This window comes from Silurus meridionalis, chromosome 21, assembly GCF_014805685.1.
Source record: "Silurus meridionalis isolate SWU-2019-XX chromosome 21, ASM1480568v1, whole genome shotgun sequence".
Lineage (NCBI taxonomy): Eukaryota > Metazoa > Chordata > Actinopteri > Siluriformes > Siluridae > Silurus > Silurus meridionalis.
This window is the reverse complement of record NC_060904.1, coordinates 17,776,595-17,799,692: the sequence shown is the minus strand read 5'-3', so window position 1 is coordinate 17,799,692 and position 23,098 is coordinate 17,776,595. Positions and strand designations below refer to the sequence as shown.

Below are 23,098 nucleotides of genomic sequence, written 5' to 3'. Positions count from 1 at the left end.
AGCTCAGGCCAGGTTTTCCGTGTTTCCCCCCATCCAGGACTGTCGTTTTTTTTTTTCCTTTAGACATTTTACTTACAAAGTGTCCAAGAGAAAAAATTTACATGGATTGCAAGAAAAGGAGACACGTTTTTTAGGCGAGAGGCTCAACACACTTTTAATATTGTGAGGGAATCCTGGAATCTGGACGATCAGGCCATCCTGGTTAGGAACAAGGAAAGACATTTAATATGTGTCAGTCGAATTAAAGGATGATGATGAGCGAGAGGGAGAGTTAGGGGTAATTATACGAGTGTACGAGTCAAAGATTTCCTTACATGAAGACCTCAGTCTTAATTAACTATTAGACTTAAAATATTTGATCATTTGAATGAAAAACTCATCATGAAAACGCATGATTTCAAAAAGTCTAGCATCTGAAACGACTGAAGTTTTAAAGTTAAGGTCATGTGACCTGAACAATCTCAGATTTCTTCTAAAAATACACCCTGAGGAAATTGGCTTTATCAGTTAAAGGTGTTATTTTGAGTGTTTTACTTTCAGAAGACTGAGGAGAAAAAAACACAAAACCTTTAATTATCAAACAAACCCTTAAATAACCAAAGAGGAATCTTTTTTTTGTATTGAGGATTATTTTTTGGACACCTTTTATACAGCAAATCTAGTTATGAAGCAGGAAAGATCCTCTAGAACCCTAGTGTTAAGTTCAGGTTCAGGGTTGGATTAGTGTTGGGGAAAAGTTAGGGTTAGGTTTAGGGTTGGATAAGTGTTGGGGTAGAGTGAGGTTTAGGGTTAGATTACTGTTGGGGAAGAGTTAGAGTTAGGTTTAGAGTTGGATTAGTGTTGGGGATAAGTTAGGTGTAGGTTTAGGGTTGGATTAGTGTTGGGGAAGAGTTGGGGTTAGGTTTAGGGTTGGATTAGTGTTGGGGTATAGTTAGGTTTGGGGTTGGATTAGTGTTAGAAGACTTCAGTTTAGGTTTAGGGTTGGCTTAGTGTTGGGGTAAAGTTAGGTTTAGGGTTGAATTCGTGTTGGGGTAGAGTTAGGTTTGGGGTTGGATTATTGTTGAGGAAGAGTTAAATTTAGGTTTAGGTTTAAAATAGTGTTGGGGAAGAGTTGAGTTTGGTTTAGGGTTGGATTAGTGTTGGGGAAGAGTTGCGTTTAGGTTTGAATTAGTGTTAGGGAAGAGTTAGTTGTGAAATGGTTTTGGATTGGGGTTAACATTAGGGTGATGTTTGGGGTTGGTGTTGGGTTTAGAGTTATGTTTATGGGTGGAGATTGGTTTATGTTTAGGTTGGAGTTAAGGTGGGGTAGATTTAGGGTTGTGGTTACGGTTAGAGGTAGGTTTGTGGTTAGGGTTGAGGGTAAGTTTATGGTTAAAGGTTGGGTTTAAGACAGGTGTAGATTTAGGGTTTAGGGTTAGTGATTGTTTGGGTTTTGGGTTTAGGCTTAAAACTTCTGAAGAATCCCTTTTTTCTTACCTATTTTTTTTATTTTTTAACATTCTAAACATCGTAGTAAATAAGTATTACAGTTACACTAAATAATGGAAACAGTAGTCATGAATTTATTCGTTATCTTTATTAACTGTTACCAAAATGTCTTCACAATATCTTGGGTTAGGTCAGATCAGAAATTAAGAAAAAATCATTCGAGGCGATTGTATTTACTTTTAAGACTTTATTTCGAAACCGATAGTAACATTTACAGTGAAAAAACACATTAGGCTAAATTTTATATATAGTGATAGAGAAATACAAAGATATACAAATATCATTAGAGAGGTCAATTTGAGTCATGTACATATATATTCACATCAATTACACAACTTTTATGAACAAAAAAAAGAAAAGTGCAGATGAATAAACATCATTAAGGCGTAAGAAGTTGCGGAATCCTGTATCGTACGTTTAACAAAAGAATGCAAGTTTATGGGAAATTCAGGATCTTCAACATCAATGCCTTAAATATAAAACTCCAGCTGAATATTCTACATTTATTCATTTCATTCATGAAAATTATATTAAATACCGAACTATAAAACGTTTTACACTGAAGAGCAGAATTACAGTGTAGCAGCTGACAATAAACATAAACATTATAGCAATTAAACGTTTTACTGCATAGCGGACGATTTTTATTGTATTCTGTATTTACAACAAACCACAACGAGCAAAAATACTGCCTGCCTCTTTAATACTACTGCGGCTAAATCAAGCAGTCTTTGGTTTATATTACTGCTATTCCTCAGCCGATAACAAAGAAAACAACAACAACAACAATAATAAAAGTAGAGGAACATACTCGGTATAATAAGGATTTGTTGTGATATTACCACTACAGCCAATTTTGGTCAGGACTGAATACCAGAACAGTGAAAATATTTAGAAAAAAACACACTTTGCTTCATAATGTGCAAAATTTATCCGACTTAATTGTTCATTTCACTTCTAATACCCATCAAAGTGTACGTCTTAAACAATGTGCAAGCCACGGACTGTAAAAACTCGACGATCTTGTGCCAAAATAAGGTGTGCGATATCACTCTGAAATGATTTTATATATAATCTCAAATAAAATGGAAAATGAACCACTCGATATCAGTGATTTTAACCAGAAGCCCCGCCCCCTTCTGCCTTCTCACGTGCCCTCATCCTCGTCCTTATGCAGTAACTGGAGAATGTTTTGAGTTGATCAACATGAAATAAAATCTCACTGCTCTATATTTATATTTGGACATTTTTTTATTGGTTCTGCCTGAAATCTAAATGCCCAATTTTTCCAGTGGCGTTCCCAATAAATATAGTGAACTGATGTTAAAAAAAGAAACTATGAAATGCTAACATAAAGGGATTTAAAAAAAACCTAAACCGTGTCAAATCAAACACTTTACAAATAATAATGTTTATTTCTGCCAGACATTGTTACTGTTATACTATACACAATTTTGTAAAAAGATTATACTGCGATGTACTACAGAATCAACAAAAAGTCCACCATCCAACCGAGTTGCTATGGTTACCACTGCCACTAAGCAGTTCCCGATCGCACGTTACGGCACGTCATGGAAAAACTTCTTTCCTCTCTTCATGCGTATCTGATTCTGAGATTAAAGAAGCGTCGCACAAGCCCGGTGTACACCTGCACCTGCACCATTTTCCTTCTCATGATATTCATTTCTATAAAATACAAATGCACAAACTTTCTGAATTCACACGTACACTCAGGAACAGACGAGTACTCGTGGTACCTGCTTTGTCTCTGGGGCTCCTTCAGCATAGTCATACTGTTTATCACATTTCCAAACAAAAGATCTGTACTAAGTACAAGCAGGGGTGCCAACATTTATGTATAACCCGCATAGATGATTACTTTTTGCTTCATTTTGAATGAGTTCGGGTTTTAAAGTTTTACATTGAGAAACCAGTAGTTTGTCTATAAATATTTTCTTTCATAATGTAGCCTATGATCTTTTTTTTTTTTTTTTTCACGTTCGTATTTTGCCAAACTCTTTGACACGTTTGAGCGTTTGGTAGATTTCTGTAAAGCTGCTTTGTTGTTAAAACCAATACATAATTCAATTAATTCGATTAATTTAACACTGAAAAGATCTGTGCATAAATATCTGTCATTGCAATTTATTATTAATTGTGTCACATCTGAAGATGCATCATATAAAAAATTTTACAAAATAAGTTTTTACATCTTTATAGCTACTCATATATTGTTTTTAGTTTTTCCTTTTTTTTGTGGTGGTGGTAAAATTCTTCTCCTAATGCGAGCACCTCTACAACTGTACATCTCAGTACCTTTATGTCTGTAAGTGTAGAACGTTTAAATGCATCACATTTATTAAATTACAGAATTAAAGCCGCAAGAATTAACATTCTGACCGAGAGGCGTCAGTCAGAGCTACGGCGAGGTGATGGAGACGTGGCTTCTTTCTGATCGACTGTTTTGGTCTGGGGGGGACATGGGGACATGATGTCCGTCGCAGACCTGATCTCGGTCTTTATTCCGACAGTTCCGGGTCTCGAGGAGGCCTATGCTGTTGCTGCACGAGCCATTTTATGGACTCCGGGGGAATTTTCATAAGTCTAAACACATAAAAAGGAATGAAGAGAATCAATGACATGATGATAAGAAGAAGATAAAGCAGAGAAAGAATTCTATAATAATACAGAATGTTCATCATCTTTATCGCAACTCAAAATATTTGATGATAAAAGAGCGAAATGTCGCACTTAGTGGAGACGTTTTGTATAAAGGCTGAGCGATAACGCAGTTCTGCCGCAGCCCTGCTCAGGCTCCGCCCCCTGGTCATGCAGCCCTTCGTCATCGTGTGCACCTGAGCTTTGTTATTTACGTCAGTGTTGTCAGTGTGTGTATATATAGTCCTTGATTTCCCTGTATGTTTTGCAAGCTTTGCAAAACTCACCTCATTTTTGTTGCGCTTGGAAAAAGTGAAGGGGGAGGAGCCAGGTGAACAATTGTACAAAAAATTTTAATATAAAAGTGTAAATTCTGATTGCTAATTTATTTCGAGTGAAAGGAGGGAATTATAATAAACAATTCAATATGTAAATGATTAATACATATTTAAAAAATAAAATTACATATTTATAAAGAGTAATTATAATTTATTAACTATAAATGATAGAACCTTTTTTACATATAATTCTATGAGATGCAGTTTATGAGCTCCACATTGCCTACTGATCTCTTTACAGGTGAGTAATTACCATCTGTAGTCTGTTCAGGGCAGGATTAAGTATTGGCACCCCATAAAACCCCATTAATTGTAGGAAACACATAATATCAGTTCCGGGGTGATCCCTGTTCTTTGATGGACAGGGTAGAGGGGTGCCAATACATACGAGTTTCATAAAACACCACCAAACATCCATGAAATGAGAAGTGTTTCCCTCACGTTTCCCTCACCTCCCAAATTTTCCTGTGCCAATAAAAAAAAGCACCAAACAGACTCTCCTACTGTTCTTCTGCCGGGCCGAGAGTCCCCTCTGGAGCCGGGCGCACAAGCTGGAAACATCTGAACTGTTCGTGACCTTCAGCAAGGAACCATGTGACTGGATTTTGGGCCACGCCCATCACTAAGCCTGTTGTTTCCACACCTCTTGACTTTTTGGTATATTCCAAAAGAAAACGCTCAGAAATGTGAGCTCGTGATAATGAAGCGTGTGTTTTCTGTAGCAGAAGCTCTGAGTGCAGTGCAGCTTCAAATCAAAATTATGTGTGATGGATGTGTGTTGGGGGGTTTGTGTGCTGAGCCACTGGTGTGTATATGGCGGGTCATTGTGTGTATGGTAAATGGTATGTGGTGTATGATTGGTTTGTGTGTGTGGTGACTGAGAGGTGTGTATGGTGTGTGATTTGTGTGTGTGTGAGAGAGAGAGTGGTGGGTGCTCTGCTCACCCTCATGGCGCTGGATATCCATGGCAGGAAGCGGGACACTCGGGTGTAGACGCCGGGTTTCTTGGCCATGGCGCAGCCCGTCCCCCAGCTGACTACGCCCAGCAACCTGTAGCGGCTCGTCTTCGAGAGACAATCGGCTGCTACAAAGGGACCTCCACTGTCTCCCTGCACATACACACCGAGTGATTATAAAGCATTACAACACAGGAGCTGCATGAGGAACGAGGAATGACGTCTAAATGGCGCCATCTTGTGTCTGATCAGTTACCTGACAGGAATCGGTTCCTCCTTTCTCATATCCAGCGCAGAACATTGTGGTGGTCACCTGGTTGTCATAGTAATCAGGGGCATTACAGACGGCATCGCTGATGATGGGAATGTGGGCCTCCTGGAGGATATTCGCCTGCGTACCTGAGGAGGAGTGAAAAAAACCCTATGAGCCATGATAGGGTTATTAACATTAGAGTTCGACTGAGTGGATTTTACCAAGAACAGTAGCTGGTTGGATCATACTTGCCGATAATAAATTAATCAAATGAAAGATTTTTTAAATGAAAAAAAAAAATAAATAAATAAATAAAAAACACTCCATGTTAAATAGTTCTGAACTTTATTGCAAAAAAAATGATAAGTAAAGAGTACTGAATCATCAAAATGTAAAAAATCAGTTGCATCCAAAATCAATAAAAAATACGCTTAGAAAAACAGCACCTGGCATCAGCATGACCTCTAAAGGACACCCTGAAAAACTATCGGTATGGATTCTTGCGATAGCTGATAGTTCCAGCAATCAACTATCGGTGCCGATTAATTTCCACAACCGATTTCTACACGCAGTGGTTTGATGCTGAACTGGGTGTAAAGGATGACTGACCGTAATACTCGACGTTTCCCCATCCTGTCACTGTGCCGATCTGACCGTCCACCAGCCGCTGACCGTAGGTGGGCAAACAGACGGGCTGGATGTAGTCTACGGCAAGCAGGAGAGAAAAAGATGTGAAGGGAAACACACGATAATCACCAGGAATTTGGGATAAGTGTTTGAACGTGAGTATAAAACTGCTGGGTCACTGCGAACATTTCATAAATTCCTGCTTCGTGACTTCTACAGACTTTTCTGATACTATTGTCTTTTGTTTAGGCCTGAGATCTGCAGAAAACAGAGCAGCTTTGTTCTCCAAACTTCCTGGCAACCTGAAACCGGAGGGGCGGATGTCCAGCCTACGACAGCACACGATTTCAGCCTTCTGACACCACAACTATACATAAAGCACTTTAAACACAAATATCTGGAACAAATTACACAAAAGGAAAATCACACAAAAAAAATCTAAAACTTTTCTGAAACAAATGACATTTTATTGTTTCGCCATTTTATTATTTATTTATTAATACATTTATTGACTGGTAATGACGCTGAAATTCCCTTTGTTCATCACTCACACTATCACTGCTCCATAATAACTAAAGGTAAGGGCTTCGAAAACAAGCTCACACTGGCACGCCCCAGGAGTCACCAACGTTTGGGTCGTTCCCAAACTTCCCGTTTCCCTGCACCACCCTTAAAAAGCACAGATGTGGGCGGAGTTTTGTGACTCTCACCGGTGAACTGCAGGGGTTTTGTGAGCGACAGCACGGCGATATCGCGGCTGTTGTCGTCAATGTTGGCGTCAACGAAGGGCAGGTAGCTGCTGTGATAAACCACCGTCTTCACCTCGGCGATCACCACGTTCTTATGGATGGGGGTGTTGTAGATGGAACCCATCAGAACCCTCCACCTCGACACGTGACGATATCTCCTGATCACACAGAAACACACACACAACGTGTGAGTGTGGGTCCAAACATGTGCCATGTTCAAACATCAGACAGATTAATTTTTCCTTTCGGGTCCTCATTTTTTCAGGTTAGGTAACAAGAAGGCAGCTAACGTGCCATGACGGGGAAAACATATATCACACCACAGTGCTGCTGCCATCTGGATTCTGATTGGTTGATTTATTTTTTAGAACAGAATCTCTGACAGTATCACAGCTGCACAAACATCACAGGTTTATGTTGTCATTTTTTTTGTGAAGGTACATTCACATGGAGTTTCTGGAAGAAGTATATAACAGTTACAATAGTGGAGTTTGTGTTTTATTTGGCATTTTTATGACAAATTACTGTTTTATAGCTGCTATAATGTAAGTGACAACAGGAACTACTCGAACTCTACAACACTGAATGCAACTACAAATGTATAAACATGCTGTTTTTATTTTACTACAACATGGTGTGTGTGTGTGTGTGTGTGTGTGTGTGTGTGTGTGTGTGTGAGACTCACTCGGGGAAGCAGTGAGCAGCACTGACGATCCAGCGGTCTGATATAATGGATCCTCCACACTGGTGAACTCCGTCATACTGTAGACTGACCTGCCATGGCCATGAGCCCTGTCTCGCATCCACACCTCCCACAATCCTCTCCTCAGGAAGCATCCGCCTCCCACAATCTACAACCACACACACACACACACACACACACACACACACACACGCCACAAAGGTGCAGGTTTATATCCAGCATTTGTGTTAAACTGGGACTTGGTGGATGGGGAGCGCTGGTGTAAAGAATCTACTCTTACCTTGACAAAGCACTTGAACAATCTGTCCCTTTTCACATTTACTGAAACACAGAAGAGAAGGAAGGACAGTTCATCACTTCTACACGTCTGTTTCATGCCTAATAACCGTATTGAGCTCAGAGAATTGAACCAAAAACAGTATGAGAATCGCTGCGTCCCAAAATAAAAGAAATTTAAAGATTCCAATTCAATGAAATAAATTGAAATAAAAAATGGTTTAGTATCTAAAAAGAAAATATTTAGGGAAAAGGAAAATGAAAGAAAAACAACTATAAACTACTATAAATCAAGCATCAAGTTTAATCCGGTTTACTTAGAAACTTCCAGCTAAACAGTGTGATGTAAAAAAAAGTAATACTTATATATCATATTATATATATAAAATGCAGAAAAAGGATAATTAATTAGAATAAATTCTAATTAACAACTGTAAATAATTAACGAGGCGTAGTGGTGTAATATATCCTGATATATATATATATATATATGATGGTGAGATGGTCCAGCCCCGGTGCAGTCTCACCATGGGTACAGCGCAGTGCTGATCTTCTTGCCGTAGGTTAACTCGCTCTCTTTGACGCAGAAGAACTCATGGCTGCTGCTGCTGCTGTCTGGAGCGCAGGTGATGGAGAAATTTATCGCCCTGACCAGGCAAAAAAACAGAATATTAATTTTTGCTATCCATTTTTGCTTTCGTCGTTCCGTTTGCATTCGGTAACACTTTACCTGATGAAGCCCATCTCCTCACAGCTGATGGCGGCGAGCAGCTGATTGGCGCTGGACGAGCAGACGTGTCTCCATCGCCGCTGGGCCGAGTCGAATACCCTCAGTCTCTGGTCCGCCACGCTCACCTGCACTGTAGTGAGGAATAAATACGCAATGGCACAAGGGAGTGTGTGACTTCTCAGCTTCGCTTCAGGAGATAAATGGTGCTTTAATGTGATCTTACCGTCATATAGACCCATGTCTTCTGCTGTCTTTATGTACGTAGCTGCAAAACAAATGCACAAGCGAGGACTTGTGACATCATCATCATCTTCATCATCAATAAAATAGTTTAATGTGCTGTATATTATTTGGAAGATGATTATTACAGTTCTTCGAAAATATCACTATCTACTTCCTTCCTCCCTCCCTTTCTCCTCCTCCCACCATTCTTTCCTTCCTATCTCTTTCCTCCATTCCTATCTTCCGTTCTCTTCTCTCCATTATTTCCTTCCTCCTTCTCTTCTTTCCTCCTCCCTCCCATCACTCCTTCTCTTCCTCCCTCCCTGCACATATCACATTATTAAATAACGTATTATTTATTACATTGTACATTTATTATTGTGTTCTTATTGAAGTTTAAAAAGCATTTCCTCTGCAATTCCCACAAATTTCCACTTTATATAATCGACTAAAACTTTTACCCTCCTTATAATACGATACTCATCTCACTGATATTTCACTTTCATCTAAAAAAGAGACACCTGATTTATATTCCTTTAGATTTAATCTGCAGAGGCACAAGAAAAAGAAAAGTGGAACTGTGGATACTGTGGTGAAGTTTTCTGTAAGACGGAGTTTCCAGTGTCTGCGCTTTGTAACGATCAGAGGTAAGGTTTTTATCTTCAGAGCGGAAGAGTTTCACGCTCCTTTACTAACACATATAATATCAACGACTCAACAGTCAGAAATCTGTGATCTGTAGGAAGAGTTCTGTGGTATAAGAGTAGTAACGTCTTCACACCATCACATGGTTTATTATTTTTCTTCAACACCTCTTAATCCTTATGTAACACACATTTCCCAGAATTCACAGCAGCAGGAGGATTCAGGACTCACCCAGAGCCCAGATTGCAGCTCCCAGTCCAGCCAGGAGCACAGCGGTGACCCCCACAGCCACGCCGGTTCTCCACCGACTGCACACAGCCATCCCTGGTGCTCCTGTCACACACACACACACACACACACACACACACACACACACACCACTGTCACACTCAGGAAACGCAAAATAAACACAACTTTCAAGATCTCACTGGATCAACACTTTCTGCCCTGAATCAGGTGCGTACAGTTTTATGTTCTAATGCAAGTCTTCATGACCTGTGGTGGTTTTTTTTGTTTTCTTTTGTGTGTGTGTTATAATTGGGTTTTATTACATGCTATGGATGTTATTAGCTCAAATCAGAGAGAGACACAAAACAAATAAAATACAAAGCAGTGTGTGTGTGTGTGTGTGTGTGTGTGTGTGTGTGTGTGTGTGTGGAGACGAGAGAAGAATGAGATCAATAGTCCAAAGTCAGCATGTCCACAGACACAAAGTAAACTGGGGATTTAATACCAGTGCCATAATCTACTCCCTTACACACACACACACACACACACACACACACACACACAGAAAGCAAGTGTCACTCCGTCCCAGGACTGGATCCGTCAGATCTGGCCATGAGGCGTTGATCTGTTACATAAAGCACCACGTGCAACCAGCAGGCCAAAAAACTTTATTACTTTTTTACATAAAAAATTATTACAATTCTGAACAAATTATTTCACTAAAAAAAAAACAGTGTTTATTACGTACTTTTGTTGTAAATGATTTTTTATTCACTCCTGTATTATGGTAGCAGTAGATATTTAGCTGTGAAATGTTTTTGTTTGTTAATGAAGTAACATATCGATATTTTCACTCTCTCACATTGTTTGGAAATGTTTAAGGCTGACCAACACGCACACACACACACACACACACACACACACACACACACACACACACACACAAAGACGAACCATATTATTGAATTGTCACCAGAATTATTATCACCATTCCCATTACATTTACTGGGGTTAGGGGCCTTGCTCAGGGGCCCAGGGGTAGCAGCTTGAAGTAACTGGGATTTAAACTCACAACCTTCAGATCCAAAGCCTAATGTTACGCCTTAAACACTCCCATCTGCCCTCTGCCATTATTCGGTTATATTCATTATTTTATATATTCGATATTCGACTCTTTGCTGTGGTCCCTTTTAAATATTTGTTGATTTTGAAGAGCGTTTTTCTAAAAAATGTCAGAAATTTCAGAAATGTCTTTGCACTTTATAAGAGTCTAATGTTACATAAGAAGAGCGCTGCACGATTTCTTTTTTACTTTCATCACCTCAGAACATGATCTGATGCAAGCAGGATCATTTCTCCACACCGTACCCCAGATGTGTTCATCGTTCCCCAGTGTATATTCCCCATAATGCATTGCTGGAAGATAAATAATTCATTATCATCACAACCAGCTCAGTTCCTGACTACAAGAACCGAGCCAGAAAACACATGAGCACCTTTCAGAGAGACCATCTCAGAGCGATTTCCAAAAAAGCAGATAAACATCAGAAATACGTCATGTTTGAAAGAAAAACAACATCTAAAGTTCCACCGTCTTTCACTTCTGATGAATTCCTACTACACCTCAAAGTCTCCTGCTTACAGGACGACTGATCTCCTGCTCAAGAGTCTACGTCGAAATTAAAGCAGAAGCAGCTCAGAGATCTCTCAGTTCCTCTGCTCTTAGAGAACTGTTAGAGCACATTTAAGGATGTGGTCTGTACAAACAAATATCATCTCATTGCTCAAATCTGTTTAGAAATCCTGCTGAAACACAGTGAAACTTCATTTTAAATCTTCCTGTTTTGTAATTAATAACAGCACCTTTCTTCTGTTATTCGAGAATGACCTCAAAGAGAGAAACCAACAAGAAACCCACATCTCTCTGTTCTTAAAAAAGGCCATGAGTATATCTTCAAAAAATCACATTTTACATAAGCTCCACTCTTCTGGGAAGACTAGATGTCCTTGTGGAGCTCTAAGGGTATTAGTAAAGTCAGGTACTGCTGAAGGTGAGGTGAGAAGGTATCTGGGCAGCAGTCTGTGTTGGGGTCAGAGCTCTATAGCAGGAGATCTTCCACTCCAACCCATGTAATGCAGATCTTCATGGAGCGGGATTTGTGCAACAGAAGTAAAGGGGAAATTTCATACACCTGCGTCCAATTGCGTGGTAACAGTTTGGGGAAGAACCACATATGGCTGGAAAATTCAGGCGTCCCAATACTTTTGTCCGTACAGTGTATACACACATTATCCTGGTCATTGCTGTATATGATAATGACAGAATAATGTAATGTAATTATGTGCAAAATTTTGCATTAATTTGCATATAAATCTTGAATATTTTAATTATATAAATCTAGAGAAAGTCCCTGTTATTTCCTCGAGATTTAAACAAAGGAAGTGAAGCGACTTTTCTTGGCCCGTGTCCCCGCTTGTGGCGAGTCCGAAGCCCAGCAGTGGTCGGTTCTGACCCATTTCACTAGGGAACAAGTAGCACTTTTGTTCCGCACCTGAAAAAGTCCTGATGCAGTTATCTGGCACTGTGCACATCTCCCTGCTTCCAGAATTCAGAGCTCCACACCTCACTGCTTTCTAAATTAAATCCCATTCAGACTTATTCAGGACAGAGGTTGTGTACATCTAGTGCGGGTGTGTACACTACATACACATACAAGCTACAGGTCCTACATTTCTTCGATTGGCTGAAAAATTGACTGTATAAACACACGGCGTAAGTGGCAAAGCCTCTGTCAGATTGATTTTCAATTGCAGTGGATTATATTTAATGAAATGAGATTTAATATTGTACATTTCCACATGAAATGAAGTAAATCATTTAGGATATTTTCGAATTTCTCGTAAAAAATACGCCTTAATATTAAATTTGAATGTAAACCCATTTGAATAAAATTGAATTTGATCTAATACCATTGTACGACTAATTAATTTTAATCAAAATTATCCCCATTATTATCATGCAATCAAACAGAATTGCACTCTGGCACCCTAAATTAAGTTCCCTCAGACTCAATACAAAATGAAATGGATTTGTGATGCTCCCAGACGTTCCCTCTCTACTGTTCAGTCTGTTGTACTCGTCCTCGATGAGTCATGGATGTGAGTCAAGAGAGAAGGCTGGAGTTTAATTTCCAGTAAACCAGCTTCATTTTATTATGTGAAGGAATCCATTTGTTTCACAGAAACCTGGAGAAGTTTAACACGTCTCCATGAGACCTACAACACCACTGCCATGAGGCATGTGCTATAAATATCCATTAGTTCTAAACTGATGATTACACACTTCTCACACCGGCGCTAACTGCATCTCACTGTAACCCTCAATCTACTTCTTACTACGCAGAAGGTTGTTGTGCCCAGTGTCCAGTGTCCAGTGTGTGTGTGTGTGTGTGTGTGTGTGTGTGTGTGTGTGCTGTACTCAGCAGATCATAGCGAATGATATGAACACGCCTGTGCGTTCAGGTTACAGTTCAGAAGCAAAACTAAGAAAAAACCTCTGATTAGCACTGAGACAGTTTTTGTGTTCTTCTCTGCGTTTCTCTGAGGTGAGTTTCTGCTTTGATTTAAAGAAATACTCTGATGATTCTGTTACTCACACATAGCTACTGTTACCTTCTATATCAAGATTTTCAAGAGTAGAATCATCATCTGGGTCGATACTCAATTTACTGTATTTTATTTCAACTTTTTACATGTCTGGGTTTTACAGGAACCTTAGTGTGTGAACGTCTGTTAGAGATATTCTGAGAAATTATTAACGAAATCATTATTTCATTGCGATAATTGTCCAAGTGAACTCGTGATTAATCGCAACCTAATCGCACATTTCTATCTGTTGTAAATGTACCTTAAATTAAACACTAAATTAATACTTTTCAAGTCTTTATACTCTAATTAATATGAACATAATAATATTGATGCTTTACGCAAATGTATGTTTATTAGTCAAACCGAACTTAACACAGAGCATGAAGACAAAATAATATTGTAAATGTCAAAGTAATAATGGTGTTTTAAATGACGTAAATCATCAGGACACCAAACAAAACGTTTGCTATGTTTCCACACAGATGGTTTTATTTGGCGGACTTGGTGCATCAGTAAAATAAATGTTTAGTAAATATATCTGTGGATTTATATATATATAGATACATAAATCTCTGAGTAAATAAAGAACGTTGTGAATAAATGTGTGTTGTATTAAAGGTTTTAATTTCGCCTCTCTCACGTTTATTTGTTTATATTTTGAATAAAAATGGTCAATAAAAAATGCATTAATCGCGCGATAATAAAATAAGTACCGTTAAAATGGCATTCTAATAATAATCTAATGTACTCTAGCATGCGGCGCCCCACACTGTCACATCGGTGGTGAATTCGAGATTGTCCAGAAGCTGTTGATTTACTTCTATGTTCTATAAAAGCAGCTCTAACTGTAATGATCATTAATGTGCTCGTTCTAATACAGTACGCTTTCTACATGCTCTTATTCACACACACGTGTACGGTGAAAGCGCTGTATAAAAAACAAACGCCCGCATCAGCACTTTGCAACAGTCAGAGATGAAGCTGTAGATTTCTGAGATCTGCAGGACAGATGAGGTTACGCTTCTTTGTAGTTTCTCTTGGGATTTTTCTTATTAAATTAAAGAGAAAAACGAGCGAGGCTGGTGAGGGAACAGACGTTTACAGCTGCTAACGTTTGTGAGCACGTAGTCATTGTATTCACTGACGTTATGGATGTTGGGGCATTCAAACGCTCATCTTTATGTCCATTCTGAACTATTACTTAGGAGTTGGTTTGAGGTTTGATGTTGAATAAGGCCAGTTAAAAGAACTTGAATAAAACGTATTATTGAGAATTGTACGGCTGTTTTGTAAAGAAAACTCACGTGAGCGCAAACTGCTCAAAATCCTCACTGCACTTTAACGTCAAAATTTTGTTTTCCACTTGACATGTTTCTCCTCTCGTTTTACTGCATTGTCAGTCGGAGTTAAAGAACGCTATTCTGCAAAATTAAAGCTGACGAATGTGTTAATTTACACACACCCGTATGTCTTGGCACCCGGTCGGTGGATAAACAACACAACAAAGAGGCCAAGCTTGAAAAAGCCAGACATATACTGTACATATACACACACATATACACACACACATACAGTCTTAAAGATGAGAGCAAGAACCAAACAATGGCTGCAATGCCATAAAAGAACAAAAACATTAATGACTGTAAACTGATGCCTCCAAGAAGTTAAAACCCCTTTATAGTGTAACTATGATCCAGTTTATACTTTAAAGCTGGAACCTCAATATAATTAATGTGTGATAAGCTTTTATCTTCATTGACAAGTATCAGTTTAATTAATAAATCAATCAATCAATTTATCACTTTAGTTCCAAAAAGTTAAGCTTTATATGAGATTTTATATAGTTTTTATTACTAGGTATGAAACCACTTTTTTACTCCCCACATTTTCACTTTAAAGTACTAATAAAAAGGTTATGTAGAAGTTAAAGGTTCTATACAGGACCATAAACCCTGAGAAAGTACCAACAGTGTACACGCTTTATAAAATGGTCTAAAAACATGAATGGATAGACAGAATATCCCTCATTTTCATGCTGTCCTTTTAACTATATAAGTGCTTAGAATTACTTTTAAGTTTTCGACATTTGTCTTTTTTGGTGTAAGATGTGACTCCCAGATCAACACCTGCTGCAGGATTGATATACTGTAGATGTATTTACTTCCCATTTCAATGCATGTAAATTATTACTTTTTCTCTCAGTTAACAAAAGGAACAGGTTTAAAAAGCTCCATAAATACATGCAAAAAAACAACAACAAATAAATAAATGTATTATTATTATAATGTTTTTAAAGATTTATAATAAAATACCGTATTCCAAGCACGTTATTAGTTTAAATCCAGCAAGAAAAACAATGTTTGTGAGAAGCGAAAGAAAAAACACCCTGCCAAATTCCTAAAATTTTTCTCCTGCTTGGAAACAATGTGGAAGCAAACGAACCAGATAAAAAAAGATACAGCAACCAATACGAAACATATAACAGATTTTAGCAAGAAAACCTGAAGTCGACTTAATCGTCATTCGGATCGTCAAACCTGAGAATTCATCTCCTCTGAATCTCTGAATGTTCTCAAACGTAGGATGTTTTTGATGAGAAATGAACATCTGCGTAATATGAACCTGTACATTCTTAATGTAAAACTTAGCTTTTTATCCAAAGTGTTTATCTTAGGTTATAAAACTGCAAGTGTTAAACACAAAACATAATAATGCTCGGACGATTCCGTGGACCAATCCAATGGCACAAGTAGTCTGATGTTTAACTCATTCTGCACTTTACAGAACTCTTCACTTTCTGTTCAATATTAGATGCAGAAAATACATAGAACTGTCGTTTCCTTTCCTACCTTTCCTTCCGCAGATCTCAGGCCATGGATAAAGGATTGTTTATGGTGCACAAGACAGAATACTGAATAAACCACTGAAAAGCCTGGTTTATTGAGTAAAAATGAGTTTCCTCTAATCAGACTGTGTGATGTTTCTTCACCATCATCCTAACCATCATCATCATCATCATCATATTTCTGTCAATCATCTGATTAGAAACTGCGCAACATATGTCCCTCACTTTTCTTATTTCATGCGGACAAACAGGCCGGTGTCGACCTTTGACCCTGTTACAGTACTAATAACCAGCTATTAGACCAAGTTTGAACAAAACATGTCTAATCCACTTCAGTCTACACTCATTAATGTTTAACAAGCGTCTAGGTGCATGTCTGCTGTCAAAATAACAGAGTAAAGAACACACTCTGTTTGTGTGTTTGTGTTTGTGTGTGTGTGTGTGTGTGTGTGTGTGTGTGTGTGTTCTGGAACGTACCGATCTTTTTCTCTGTCATCTCCCTTCGGGAAACAAAAAGCGGAGAAAAGTGACTGGGATGCGGCTTCACCCTCCAAAATCTCTCCTTCTGCTTTCACTCAATTCACCTGCAAATCATTCATTTCATCATTTACTAGAAATAATCAAATATTTATTCATCACCTGAAATCAAACTCCAGCAGCTAAAAACGGGTTAAACAAGTTAAATAAACCAAAGGGCAAATGGAGCTCCAGATTCAGGGCCAAGCGGTTTGCGACATTTACAATTATTAGGAAAACTGCGTATAATAAACATTTAAAGCTCTTTCAGTGATCACATCTGGATTGTTGAAGATTGTTTATGTTATAACCCCAGCAACCCGAAGTCAACTTTACAAAACAGTCAAATCCCAAATATTTTGAGAAGAAATAACTGGATTTATAAGTCGCACCGGTTTTAATTTGCGGCTTTGGGTTTTTTGTCTGGTTTTGTTCAGGAATGAAAGTTCTCACCTTTTCCCCTCGCAGCAGGTGTCTTTCTCCACCAGGTCCTGAGGAAATAAGCCAAGGAACTAAAGTGAGATTTTCCTCAACGCTGACATTTAGACTGTCCCAGGAGTCTCACCGCTTTTATTTTAACGGGGGAAAAAAGCTTTTTCGGACAACCAGGGCCACAAGTCACTCCTTTCGCACTCCCTTGTCCTTCTCTCTCTCTCTCTCTCTCTCTCTCTCTCTCTTTCTCTCCCCCCTTCCGGTCAGTACAAGCCGTCCCCGGGGGGCAGGTGTGATTAAGGGGGGGCTCAGGTGCTCCGGCTGTGTCTCAATCCACTCACTATTGTACTAAACAGTGCCCGAATTCAGTGTTCTATAAGACTTGAAAGCACACATTAGGTACATCAGAACAAATGGACAAATTGTGACGTAATAAATACGGGGGTCAGCAATAGCCACGCCTTTCACAGCATACCTGTCAGCGTACAGTATAAACATCAGCGCACATGTTTTACAGGTAAATAATCAACGTTCATCGCCATGTTTTCAACCTGTAATTTAAGATTTCCCTCCTACTCCATGTCCTGAAATGCGTTTTTTTTATAGTTAGTGGACAGGATTGGAATTAAGTTGATTAGCAGGACGGTTTGGAGAAGAGAGATTAACATGGTCCATTCTCATGTGCAGAGAAAGGGCACGGGGTATATCAGTAGAAGAATGCTGAGAATGGGGCAACCAGGCAGGAGAAGTGGAAAAAGTACAAAAAGGAGTCCAAAAATGTATCCTATAAACAATCATAGCACCTCTTAAATTAGAGATTAGATTAGATTAAATTAAATTAAATTAGATTAGATTAGATTAGATTAGATTAGATTCAACTTTATTTTCATTGCACATGTAACGGTACAAGGCAATAAAATGCAGGTAGCATATCACCAGAAGTGCAAAGTGTAAAATATTTACATATGTACAGGATTGTAAGGCAATGATATATGATACATATAAATACCAAACAATATGAAATGAACAATATGTATATAAATACACAGAAAGGCGATTATGTAGGATATTATGAAGGAGATATTGTATACAGTGTTTATGAAAAGGTCCAAAATGATAAAAAGAAGACTATTATATTCAGTGGGCGTAACATATGCAACAGTTATTACAGTGCAATCTTAAGTATTACAGTGTGTATAAAGTGTATTTTTGTACTTTATTCATAAAAAAAAGGATGTGCATTTTATCCATTTAATGTCATTTAATGTGCAATGGCTCAGCCAGAACCCCTCACCCTCTCACCCTTCCTCATCTCACCTTCTCAGTATGGTACATTGTGGTTGTTAGTAAGGTTTACAGAAAAGACTATAATGATATGGAAAGTAACCAAGGCAGCATGAACACAGAGTAACTAAGGAGAAAATATTGGTCTGGATTTCCTCTAACGACCACGACAATATGCACATGTCAAAAAGGAAGTAAAATACTACAACTACAGACATGTTCCTCTTCTGTTCAGACCTCCACAGCAGTGAGATGGACAAGACGCATAAGTGCTACATGCAGAACAGATGGCTGTGGATGTCTCTGATTATTTCAGGTCAGGAGAGTTCTCAAATTTTTGTACGCTTTGATTAATAATCACCATCATCATCATCATTATTTTAGATTTCCATCCAAACATCTGCATCAATGTAGATGAGAAATCAAATAAGAATCCAGGTCTTTCCATGATCCTAATTCTATACTATGTGCTTCTAATGCAGACGAGTGTCCCTCACCTTACCACAGTAAAATGTTTTAGAAATGATTTAATCATAAACCAAATTACTGTAATTAAACAACATTTAACAAACAAACAAACAAATACCTACTGAAATAATATTCATTTATTATAATATGTAATCAGTTGAGGTTTGGAATAGAACGTCTCTCTCTGGATGTGTATGAAATGATTAAATGCCTGTGTATGTTCTCTCTCCTGCTCCTTCTGCAGCTTTAATGCCTGGAGTGATTGGGTCGTCCATGGAAAGTAATTGGGTGGTCCATTTTCCGGTGAACCCTATTCACGCTCCTCGTGGTTCTTCAGTGACGCTCCCCTGCACTTATGACTTCCCCAATGAATCCAGGTCACGAACTGTCCAGTCTGAGATGTGGTGTCGAAACCAGGACCTGTGCCTCACAGCGACCTACGTGTACCACAGCGCAAACATCTTCCCCGATCCTGCGTTCCGGGGCCGGGTCCAGTACCTCGGCTCACTCGGCTCCAGGAACTGCTCTCTCAGGATCAGTAAGCTGAGGGTGAAGGACAGTGGCGTGTACGTGTTCCGCTTCATCACCAACCACCCTGTGCGAAAACTGCCAAGGCAGAAGGGCCTGACGTTGAAAGTGACAGGTCAGGAAACGTTTATGTATTTTAGTTTGTGTAGATTTATACAAATTTCATGTTTTTTTTTCATATTTATTTCAATTTAAATTTTATGGAGATATTAATTCATACTTAATTTGCTTGTATATATGATATGTATATATACATATAAATAAAATATAAATAAAAGTATATAAATAGACTATTTTATATAAAGAATAGTCATAAAAAACACATTTAATACAGCACTTTCTATTTATTTATATTACTATTCTTATTTTAAAAAATTCAATATAAAGTATTTGGTCCCCTTCATTACAGACTGCAGTTATATTTTATATTTGTATTTTTTTTTATTTAGTATGGCTCTAAATTTTATTTTTTTTCTTCCTCTTTTTTCTGCTTATCTTTTATTTTCATGACACACACACACACACACACACACACACACACACACACACACACACACACACACACGCCTCTTTCTGTTTTTATTATCGGGACTTGCAACATGACTTTCATCTGTCACAACGCATCATGACTCTATATAAGTGCAAAGGTCAGACATTTCCTCAAATAAACTCTTCTTTTTCTGAGCAAAAAAAAAAAAACAAAGAAGTGAAAGATTGAGTCATGTCTGAGAAGAGATATTCATTCTCACACAGTGGTTCTTTAATAAAGTTATAAAGTTCGAAACACACCTGCAGGGTTGCACCTACATGGATCAGTGTTTGTAGGATTCTACACAGAAAACCCCTCATGGCTCTGGATTTGGTGTGGGTTTTTTTTTTCTCTCCAGACGCCCCAGGAAACACTTCAGTGACGGTCACCAGCTCGGGTCTGATTGCTGAGGGAACGTCAGTCAGCCTGTTCTGTTCAAGCTTTAACACCTCAGCACATACCAACTTCACGTGGTTCCAGAGGAACGAAACCACAACTTTAAGAGGCACAGGTCAGAAGCTGACTATAGGGCACCTCAGTTCTCGAGACAGCGGCTTGTACACCTGCGTAGCCCAAAACATCTGGGGCTCAGACTACGCTAATATCACACTCACCATCCAGAAAGGTAAATCAATATATCATAATGTTTGCTTTTGATACAATCTTGATTTTTTTATGAATGTCTATAGATAATGATGAAATTTAATGGCAGACTGATAAAAGGGAAATCATCAACATTGTGATGGTGTGATGAAGTGGATCCTAGATGTTTTATTTATTAAAGAATTACATGTACATTTTATCCATTTCTAGTTACATTTAATGATGTTGAAAATCTACGAAAACATTTACATTTCTGGCATTTTGCAGACGCTATTATCCAGAACGACTTACAATGATCTTTTTTATATAACCGCACTGTTGAGAGTTAAGGGCCTTGCTCAAGGGCCCAGGAACAACAACTTGGTGGTGCTGGGATTCGAAATTATGATCTTTTTATCAGAGGTCCACCATGTGAGCTACCACAAGTTCCTGTTCTCACTTATAGTATGTTCTAGCAGCTTTACCTTACATTCTTTTACAGTAAAAACAATAAACTGCAGCTTGTCATATTATAATTCGATTCCTCCAAAAAATTTCCCACATCGAGAACATAATTACCGCTGATATCTACAAAGCGCTGACTCGGGAGAATCCTTCTATATAGTAAAATACATTACTATGGAGATGTACAACTTGAAGCAAAATGCTTTATATGATCAGTCCACATAAAATTTTATCAGAAAAAATATATATATATAATAATAATAATAATAATAAATATAAATATATATTAAATAAATAAAAATAGAGACCAAAAATATAATAGAGGAATAAAAGATAATTTTAATATACCAAGATATAATAGAAAACAATAAAATTTAAATATTAAAATAGAAATAGAACATAGAATATACATATGTAGCATTATTTATGTTCCAGGAAGGTAGAACTTAGATGAGTATTTTGATGCTCCATCTTTCCACGTTCTAAACATGTTCCAGTGATTCTTCTGGAAAAATCATGGAGGCCCAGAAAAAGTTCATGTTTGCATGTCAATTATTTTTACACAATTATCTATGAGAAGACATGAAGATCTCTTTTGGAGGTCAAGATTTGAACAAAGGATTGTAATTTTAATTCATTGAACTTGGAGAACCAAACCTGTTTCAAAGTGCACAAAGATCTGCTTTATATGGTTTGGAGTGGAAGATCTTCTGCTTCAACCCTTTTACACATGATAAATGTGAACGCTGATTGCACTCCAGGTCTCCTCACCTTCTCACCTACATCAGTACCTGACTTTACTAACACCCTTGTGGCTAAATGAATCTCCACAAAATCTTGTAGAACATCTTCCCAGAAGAGTGGAACTTATTCTAACGGTACATATGGATTAAATGTGGAATGGGACGTTTCAAAAGCACATACCAAACTTATGATCAGGTGTCCACATACTTTTGTCTATTTGATGTGTGTGTTTGTGTGTTTGTGTGTGTTTTAGAAAAAGGAAACAGCTCTTCCTCCACTGTTATCATTGTGTTTGGATTAATCATCCTGCTCACAGTAATAATTGCTGTTATCATTTGTATTAAAAGGTAAACCGTTTTTTTTTCCCTAACAAACTTAATTACAAACAACATAATTGAAAATCCTGGGTAACAAATAGAATATAATTTTTTTTCTTTCAGACACATGGCTTCAAAAACCTTCCACAGGGCACGTAATGACAACGACAACCTCTGATCGTGTCGGAGAAACGGCTTTTTATTTATTACTTTATCGGATTTACTCACGGTGTCATAAACGTAGCTGTATAAACATGAGGTTTTTTTAAAAATCATATTATTATCTGTTTTTTTATTAGAATCTGGAGTCTTCAGCGTAGAGCTGGAAGGACTAAACTATTCCTGAAATACCCACAATGCAATGCGGTGAATTATGCATATCTTTATTTTTTTCAACAATGAGATTGATCACCTGTTCTGATTCTTTTCGTGCACGTCTAATGCTTTTGTAAATGCAGATTAACACATTGAAATGAATACATTTAATGAATTATTTAAAATGAAAAAGTGATAAATTAAAATGAGTGTTTCAACTCAGTAAACGTACTTTGTGTCAGTGAAATTGTTGAGTGAATCTTAACAAATGAATTCAAAATGTTGAAGAACTACATTACCCATCAGCCCCAGTACACCACATGACCCTGTCACGTATCTCCTTGATCGCTCGCACATGTTTCCTATCCTGACTAATTAGCATCATTATTTAAGTTTTATGCTTTTGAGCTTTTCTTTTTTTAGTCTTTTGCTTTATTTCCACCTTCCATCATCAAACAGTAAAGAAAACACCAGGCTGTGCTGATGTCAGAATAAAATAAACAGAAGCTGATGATGATCAAAATCAATTACTTTTTACTATCTTTTTTATTT

At 37.9% G+C, this 23,098-nt stretch overlaps 2 protein-coding genes across 2 annotated transcripts; one reads left to right on the top strand and one right to left on the bottom strand.

Moving 5' to 3' along the window:
• Positions 1-1,655: 1,655 nt before the first annotated feature.
• hpn (hepsin) lies at positions 1,656-17,671 on the bottom strand. Its single transcript, XM_046834021.1, has 13 exons — positions 17,336-17,671; positions 16,844-16,950; positions 9,877-9,978; positions 9,002-9,043; positions 8,779-8,908; positions 8,576-8,695; positions 8,053-8,093; positions 7,755-7,920; positions 7,031-7,227; positions 6,303-6,398; positions 5,697-5,839; positions 5,429-5,593; positions 1,656-4,092 (listed from the first exon to the last, which is right to left on the bottom strand). Exons 2-13 carry the CDS (start codon positions 16,860-16,862, stop codon positions 4,039-4,041), a joined length of 1,275 nt encoding a protein of 424 aa, XP_046689977.1. The 5' UTR covers positions 16,863-16,950; positions 17,336-17,671; the 3' UTR covers positions 1,656-4,038.
• Positions 17,672-17,775: 104 nt separating this feature from the next.
• Positions 17,776-23,073, top strand: LOC124375559 (CD48 antigen). The gene is made up of 6 exons (XM_046834022.1): positions 17,776-17,831; positions 18,834-18,914; positions 19,311-19,709; positions 20,482-20,748; positions 22,168-22,261; positions 22,355-23,073. The coding sequence occupies exons 2-6, from the start codon at positions 18,851-18,853 to the stop codon at positions 22,407-22,409; spliced, it is 879 nt and encodes a 292-aa protein (XP_046689978.1). The 5' UTR covers positions 17,776-17,831; positions 18,834-18,850; the 3' UTR covers positions 22,410-23,073.
• Positions 23,074-23,098: the final 25 nt, after the last annotated feature.